We start from the raw sequence: 7,546 nt of genomic DNA, 5'->3' as shown, positions 1-7,546 counted from the left end.
AGATATCCTTTTTTTCCAATTTTCCCAAAATAATATCTACGGAAAAGAATTAATACACTTATCTTATTATTTATTCTCAATTCATAAACTATAATGTTTTCCTAAATTTAACATGATATATTTGCACATTATAGATAGTTCAATCTATATATATATATATATATATATATATATATCGTCGCTATTATACTGAAATAAACTAATTATAAAGTTGCAAGAAAACTTCTACGTTAAAAAATCTGATGTTCAAATCTCAAAGACTCAAGAGAAGAAAAAGTATTTTATACCATAAGATTCAAACTCGTTTTTGTTTCTTTCCCTTACTGCGAATTAATTTGTTTCTCAACAATAGTAATCGATCGTTAATTCGTTATTATAAAAAAAATTACCGAACCATAATTTCACTATTGCATAGTGGAAAAAAATAAAATAAAGAAGAAGTTTTTAAAAAGCGTAACACTCGAAAATCACAATTGTATATAAATAATGGACACGAGGAGACATAAACGCAACGTTTCAGACCCACTCGTCTCCTTCCTTTTTATCTCTCTCTTTCTCCGATGGAGACACGACCATCCTCATCTTCTCTTACACCGGCGACGAATCTTAACCTCGACAGACTCAAAGTTCTAAAACTCCTCGGAAAAGGCGCCACCGGAACTGTCTTCCTCGTCCACGACTCTGTTTCCGACTCCTCTGTTTCTTCTCCCTTCGCTTTAAAACTCGTCGACAAGTCCTCCGCCTCTTCCCTCCGCCGTGCACGGTGGGAAATTCAGATCCTCCGACGTCTCTCCGATGACACAAACCCAAACACATTTCTCCCAAAACTCTTAGCTTCTTCAGAATCCTCTGAATTCATCGCTTGGGCTTTACCTTACTGCTCCGGCGGCGATTTAAACGTTCTCCGTCACCGTCAAAACGACGGCGTTTTTAGCTCCTCCGTTATTAAATTCTACTTAGCTGAGATCGTCTGTGCGCTTGACCACCTTCACACCATGGGGATCGCTTACAGAGACTTGAAACCTGAGAATATACTTCTTCAAGAATCGGGTCACGTGACTTTAACCGATTTTGATCTCTCTTGTAGTCTCAATAAACCCACCCGACCCGATTTTTATCTATCCGACCTGGAGCCGGATCCGAACTCGGAATCGAAGCTCAGTCACAAGAGAAGTCTGAGAATTTTCCGGCAGAAGAAGAAGACGAAATCAGCTCGTGTTAACCCGATTACACGACGGAGACTGAGTTTTTCCGGCGGTGAACGGTCGAATTCGTTTGTTGGAACTGATGAGTACATATCGCCGGAGGTAATTCGCGGCGACGGTCACGATTTCGCCGTCGATTGGTGGGCTCTCGGAGTTTTAACGTACGAGATGATGTACGGAGAGACACCGTTCAAAGGAAGAAGCAAGAAAGAGACTTTTCGTAACGTGTTGATGAAGGAACCTGAATTCGCCGGAAAACCGTCGGAGTTAACCGATCTGATCCGTGGATTATTGGTGAAAGATCCGACGAAGCGGTTAGGTTTCCGACGAGGAGCGGCGGAGATAAAGGAGCATGCTTTTTTCAGGGGGGTGAGGTGGGATTTGTTAACGGAAGTGTTAAGACCTCCGTTTATTCCGTTGAGAGATGACGGAGAATTGACGGGAAAAGTAACGGCGGAAAGTGGGTTTGGTATAAAGGAATATTTCGAGAAACTGAAAACGCTGCCGTTACCGTTACCGCACGAGTGTCCTGAAAACAATCCGTTTGTTGATTTCTGATCCACGCGTGGGAGAATCTAACACACGTATAATAGTTTTTTAGATTCTCTTTTTTTTTTCTTTTCTTGTTCTGTTATTTAGCTTTTCTGATTTTGATGTGTATAAAAAAAATTAACTGTTAGAAGGAAAATCAATAAACGGAAAATGTGACGATATAATAAACTTTAAATTAGTATTGTGACAAATTATTGTTATAGAATAATAACTGACGGAAGCCAACAAATTAGCTGAAGAAAAATACGTTGTGATAAATATACATCTTGATCTCTCTATACGTCACCAGCATCAACAAAAGTTTAAACAACGTCACTAGGGAAATAATTGATCCTTAGAGGGAGTAAAAAATCATTAATCCAAATAACTAAGGGAAACAATATAAAAGGACTGTCGAATTATATAACCACAGGGTCTAATTGTTTCGTAAAGCATGGGACTTGATAATTACTACGATGTCTAAACGACACAACGAATGTCATTTTATGTTATTGCAAAGGGACCGTGAGCATCTCTTTGTAGGTGTAATAATAGAAAAATAAAAGATAAAGATAAAAGAGGTATAATAAAAGCCACAATGAAGTAATGAAGCAATTGGTTTCTAATATAAAGTCATCAATAACATTGATGGGAAATATATTTTCGATCAAATATAAAGCATGGTGACATGCATATGTACGTCCATCTAATAGTGGATCAATTATCTTAGCAATTTAATTGTTTTTTCATTAAAGAGGAAAATATAAACTTTAGATATGAGACAATGAGAATAGTAAAAGTTTTTTCACTAGTTGAAGCTTATTTAGATTAGGGATTAGACAATAGTTTATGAATCATGTAAATTATAAATTCAAGTTTGGAGATTCACATGTTCTTTTCCGTGGCTCCATATATTCTTGAGTTGGATGGTTGCCTATTTGTTGATGATCTATAATGAGAAAACGTTGTAATAAGGAGATGTTAGATGATAGATATTTGTGTAACTGATTGAAAAATGTTTAATAACGAATTTTTGTAAACAACGGCTTCAATACAATTATTTCTTTACTTTTCTAGATACGTCGTATATGAACAATTCTTGCGTGATGAATATTCTAATCCTTCGAATGTTAATCACTTAAATTTCTAGGCATCGTTTATTCACCAAATCATTTTCCATCATATCAAATCATCTAAGATACTAAATGACATCGGAGGAAAATCTAATATATATGTCGATGTGTGGCTACAATGGATCAATTATTTCCCCTACTTTTATACTATGTTGAAATATGGGCGAAAAAGTTAAGGTGCATAAGAGCAAGTCACGGGTTAGATGAACCTTGGCAATATTAAGAACACACCTACAAATAAGGTTGTCCTTTTATAAGTTGTTCGGCCAAATTTGCACAACAGTGAGATACACTAACATGTACGAGCTAGAGTTAGATTCTCTTAATGTGAAACAAAAAAACGAATTGTCGAAACATAATATATCATTTGAAGATGATAATAAAACTTACGATGACTATTAATTCGGAGGTTAGTCAGAAAAGTATATTGTTTTCAACAGAAATATTGATCGACATGCAACAAGAATTGATTAGAATAATTTAACCCTTTTTCGGGGCTCACTTGATTATTTTGATTTTGGAGAGAACATCCACCATTGACTTGATGATACTTTTGAGTAGTGAGAGAAGACAAAAAGGAAGGAGAAAGAAGGGGACAAAGACTACTGACATTTACGAAAATTGACAAAACTAATATTTGATTTTGAAGAAAAACCTCATAGAAAAAACAGAGGAAATAAAATAATTAGAGGAAGCAAAAGAAAGACAAAAGGGTTTAATGCGTAGAAAATCATCTCACGTGTTGTGTCCTGCCAAAACCCATCAGCAGCCCAACCCCCAAATGCAGCTATTAACGAATTAAAAATTACTACATTGTCTAACCTTTAAAATATATAATATTTTATTTACTTTAATAATTCAGTTTTAAATAGTTTAGAGTGGGTGTGTTGTGGTAGCAAAACTTGATAACGATTTCATAACGAACACAATTACGCTTCGTTGCTTCATATCCCATAAACATCATTGATAACAAGCCAATACAGTGAGTTAAAAAGGGTGAAACAAGAAATACATTTGCAGAGAAAACAGTCGAACTCGATATTGATCTCTCTACTGCAATTTTCTCCTCTTTAGAGATTGTTCAGAAGAAAGTTATGTTGAAGCAGAGAAGTTCCAATGGACAAATCAGTAATGCACACACTATGAGATGCTCCTTACGTACTGGTCAAGTGCAGTGTTGAACAACTCCGACCTTAAAGACCAATGAAACATAATCAATAACCGGTTTGATCGATGCAATAAGATATTATGATCGGAAATATGGTGAAGATAAAGAAAAAAAACATATGGTTAAGATGCAAGAATGGAAGATATGTTTGAAGCTTACTTGATTGGAGATCCTGGGCTGTATATAGGATTTTTTACGACATATTCAACGTATAAACTGTAGATGTACTTTAGGGATTCACGTAAATCTCCCGTCTTTGGATGAGTTACTAAGATAATCTGCCAAAAAACATGAGTGGTTAAAGTATCTAGATGTCTGTTTGGTATAGTGGTCAAAACAACAATTCAGGAATCTAAGCTTCGAGCTAATATCTTATCATGAAGATTCTATCTATGTGTACCCGTAAAAATGAATCAGGGAACACAATCTCAGTTTCTACCAAGATTCTTATTATCAGAATGGTTGGTCCACAAAATCTAACCGACACCGTAAGTATCATCTAAATTCTGTATGCCAATGGGAAGAACTAACCATACAGTGCAACTATAAGCTTTCAGTCTTATTGATTAAGATTGTGACTGGATCCTAACATTATCTTTTTTCAGCGGAGCTTAATTTTACCTATGATTCATAATCTAATATGAAAAATGATCACCATCAATGAATGAACCATCTCCTCATGCTTGTTAAAACGTATCAATATCTGTTGAGACATAAACTCAGCTCAGATTGTTCTACTCTGAGAAAACAACTAACTTGTATTCCCTTTTCTCCTCCTGCATACAACATGCTTGAGTCTGAATACACTTGTACCCTTCAAGAAAGTAAGCAACCAACCTATCCTTCCTTCCTACTCAGCTCCCTATTTCCCCTATTGTTCTATATAGAAACTCCTAAGACTCTCCATGTTCCTTAAGTAGACACTAAGATAGAGTGACCTTGGGGTTAGACTTTACAAGAGCCAGCTCTTCTCATTCATACAATAATTAGACAGGTTCCAGATTATCTATACTTATCCTATTGAAACTAATATTTGAGACATCTAAAAGCAATGAAGCTAACCTTAATACCAGAGGGAGTCTCCATGAAACTTAGCTTGTAAGTGTTTGTACGGAAACTGTGGAAAGAGCAACCTTGTCCTGGCAACTGTGGAACCCCTAGATTTCCCTTATCCGCACTACAAAATCAAATTCAAAACCACAAATCATAAGATCTACCAAATCACTTGGATTCAAACTAATCAGCCAAATCAATCCAACACAGATCACACAAATCAAATCGAAATCCTCAAACTATACACACAAATCATCAAACCATCAAATTCAAGCGAAATCGATCAAATCAAAGGGAGAAATCTAACTTGACTGGATCCATCTTAGCGGTGAGAGATTTGAGAGAGAAGAGAAGACCAAACATGAGCTTGTGATCTTGCTGAGGATTAAGCGTATGAAGAGGCCGATTCCATTCTTTGTAGAGAAGACATACACCGTTACGATTGAAAACGTACATCATGTGCGCGTTGTTTCCACTCGCCGTCGGAACCGGCGGCGACGGACTTATCTCAGATCCACCGAAGAACTGCATTGCTTTCGTCGTCTCCGGGAGAAAAAAAAAAGTTTTTCCGTTGAATCAAAAATCAAAGATGAGATTGTCTCGATGAGAGAACGAAACAGTTCGCGTCTTTTACTCTTTACTATATTGGGCTTAATTGGGCCTTATTTAATAAAACTTTAAAATGGGCCAAGCCCATAAAACCAAGTTCAAAAAATTATGAATCTATTGCCAGACGATAGGTTTTTTTTTTTTTTTTTTGTATAAGATTTTCTTTTATAAATATAGTAAAAATTTGAAAAAGTTTATCCATGAGATATATATGAATATTGTGATGAAAGATGAAAAATTAACAAATTTTATGTCTTCCAATAACAAGAGTTTACATTTTTCTTAATTGAAAACACTAATATATCTCACTCACCAAACCCTAATATCCAAAGGTTGAGACGAAAAACAACAATTCGTCGTCACGTCTCTAAAATCAGTTCTTTACTGCTCTATTAACATCCCGTTAATTAACCAGCAGGTATATTCAATTTTTGTATTCTAGATTTAACATTATATATGCCCTTGGATCAAGCTGTATCGATCTATATCCTCCTTATATGTGTAATTGTAAACTATTATAAATCGTTTCGAATTCCAACAATATGGAAATTATACAAAGTCAATTCCTTTGAGAAGATGAGGGATTTGTTTCTTGACTATGCAGTTACTTGTGCAATCTTGAATCTTGATTTTGTTTTCTTGACTTGTCAAGATCCAATGTTCACGTGGGTGATTAGGGATTTCAAGTCTCTGCAAGACCGGAGAGTTCAGTCTGAGGAATTCAACGTCGATGGCTGCACATGGTATGTGAATGAAATCTTGTTTTTTTTTTTTTATGATTCCATGGTTTTTTCTATTTTGATTGTTTTTTTTTCTTTTTTCTTTTAGGTCTGTACTGGTCTATCCCAATGGAAAAGAAGGGGATAACTACTTGTCTGCGTCTCTGCTCGTTAGTAATTTTCAAGATTTGCCTCCTGGATGGTGGATAACCACAAATTTCAGCCTTTGCATTGAAACCAATTCTCGTTACCGCCGTCGAGTATTAGCAGCTAGCGAAAAATGTTTTGATGCGAATAATCCTTCGTGGGGTAAGATATACTGGTTGCACCGTAGGGAGCTTAATGGTTTTCTGGTGAATGGTGACCTTAAGATTGTCGCACAAGTAGAGGTTCTCAACAAATCTACTCACGAGGAGATTGATTTAGACTATGAACATTGTTAAGCTTTCTTTTTTCTTTTTTTAAACCTTTCTAGCTGAACGATTAAAATCCCAAAATAATGGTTGTGTAAGTTATAACATTGCAGTTTCGCCTATTTAAATAATAAGGAAGATGAAAAGAACTATATTTGGTCCAATATGGTGAAGTGTACCGCTTTTATGTTGATACATTTCTTTCTTTGCTTTCTAAAGTGATGTAGGAGAAATTTAGGGAATTTACCTTCTCTTTTAATATTTACTTATTTCACGTTTTCTATTTTGTTTAAGGGTTTTCTATTTTATGTTTTGGTTTTATTCTCTATATATATAGAGATCCTAGGTTATTTATCGGAGACGTTTTTTATTCTAATTAATAAGAACAGAGAGCTTTCTCTTTTCCTGGTGGATTCCAGACCCTTTTCTGGTGGATTCCAGAGTTTTATCATTAAGTTCGTCGCTAGCGAACTTGATTTCAATCTAGGTTTAGCGCTTGCTTAACCTAGGGTTTTCCGACTGCGTCAAGTGGTATCAGAGCAGGCTTTCTCCTGTCTCTTTTTGAAGCTTGATAGGCCATGGGAGATCAACCGGTTACCAAAGCAGATTTCGAGGGTTTTGCGTCGACTATTACCACGACTCTTACCACGGCTCTTACTGCTTTGACCAATCAGATGATGTTATTGACAACCGAGATCAGAAACGGCAACAACAA

The 7,546-nt window shown here is 35.9% G+C and overlaps 3 protein-coding genes across 4 annotated transcripts; 2 read left to right on the top strand and 1 right to left on the bottom strand.

Annotated features, from left to right (window-relative positions):
* The first annotated feature begins 325 nt into the window (after positions 1-325).
* Positions 326-1,932, top strand: LOC9327683 (serine/threonine-protein kinase UCN). Its single transcript, XM_021014598.1, has one exon. The coding sequence runs from the start codon at positions 561-563 to the stop codon at positions 1,761-1,763; it is 1,203 nt and encodes a 400-aa protein (XP_020870257.1). The 5' UTR covers positions 326-560; the 3' UTR covers positions 1,764-1,932.
* Positions 1,933-3,759: 1,827 nt separating this feature from the next.
* LOC9330359 (trafficking protein particle complex subunit 1) lies at positions 3,760-5,685 on the bottom strand. The gene is made up of 4 exons (XM_002891574.2): positions 5,398-5,685; positions 5,100-5,214; positions 4,197-4,315; positions 3,760-4,061 (listed from the first exon to the last, which is right to left on the bottom strand). Exons 1-4 carry the CDS (start codon positions 5,619-5,621, stop codon positions 4,010-4,012), a joined length of 510 nt encoding a protein of 169 aa, XP_002891620.1. The 5' UTR covers positions 5,622-5,685; the 3' UTR covers positions 3,760-4,009.
* Positions 5,686-5,989: 304 nt separating this feature from the next.
* Positions 5,990-6,995, top strand: LOC9330358 (MATH domain and coiled-coil domain-containing protein At3g58360). 2 transcript variants are annotated; one of them, XM_021014644.1, is made up of 3 exons: positions 5,990-6,117; positions 6,352-6,442; positions 6,528-6,995. In XM_021014644.1, exons 2-3 carry the CDS (start codon positions 6,357-6,359, stop codon positions 6,859-6,861), a joined length of 420 nt encoding a protein of 139 aa, XP_020870303.1. In that variant the 5' UTR covers positions 5,990-6,117; positions 6,352-6,356; the 3' UTR covers positions 6,862-6,995. The 2 variants fall into 2 exon arrangements, with proteins under 2 accessions (XP_020870303.1, XP_002894297.2); XM_002894251.2 differs by lacking the exon at positions 5,990-6,117 and having other exon boundaries at positions 6,158-6,442.
* The last annotated feature ends 551 nt before the right edge of the window (positions 6,996-7,546 follow it).

This window comes from Arabidopsis lyrata (assembly GCF_000004255.2).
Source record: "Arabidopsis lyrata subsp. lyrata unplaced genomic scaffold ARALYscaffold_1, whole genome shotgun sequence".
NCBI classification, from domain to species: domain Eukaryota; kingdom Viridiplantae; phylum Streptophyta; class Magnoliopsida; order Brassicales; family Brassicaceae; genus Arabidopsis; species Arabidopsis lyrata.
The sequence above is the reverse complement of the archived record's forward strand: the minus strand, read 5'-3'. Positions and strand labels throughout refer to the sequence as shown.

What these genes read in the sequence shown, in the direction of transcription:
- LOC9327683 (XM_021014598.1), top strand. Translation starts at nt 561, where the DNA reads ATGGAGACACGACCATCCTCATCTTCTCTTACACCGGCGACGAATCTT.
- LOC9330359 (XM_002891574.2), bottom strand. Translation starts at nt 5,621, where the DNA reads ATGCAGTTCTTCGGTGGATCTGAGATAAGTCCGTCGCCGCCGGTTCCG. An exon ending in GCTAAGATGGATCCAGTCAA is followed by an intron (nt 5,215 to 5,397) that starts GTTAGATTTCTC and finishes TTGATTTTGTAG; the next exon opens with TGCGGATAAGGGAAATCTAG. An exon ending in AGCCCAGGATCTCCAATCAA is followed by an intron (nt 4,062 to 4,196) that starts GTAAGCTTCAAA and finishes TTGGTCTTTAAG; the next exon opens with GTCGGAGTTGTTCAACACTG.
- LOC9330358 (XM_002894251.2), top strand. Translation starts at nt 6,276, where the DNA reads ATGAGGGATTTGTTTCTTGACTATGCAGTTACTTGTGCAATCTTGAAT. An exon ending in AACGTCGATGGCTGCACATG is followed by an intron (nt 6,443 to 6,527) that starts GTATGTGAATGA and finishes TTTTTCTTTTAG; the next exon opens with GTCTGTACTGGTCTATCCCA.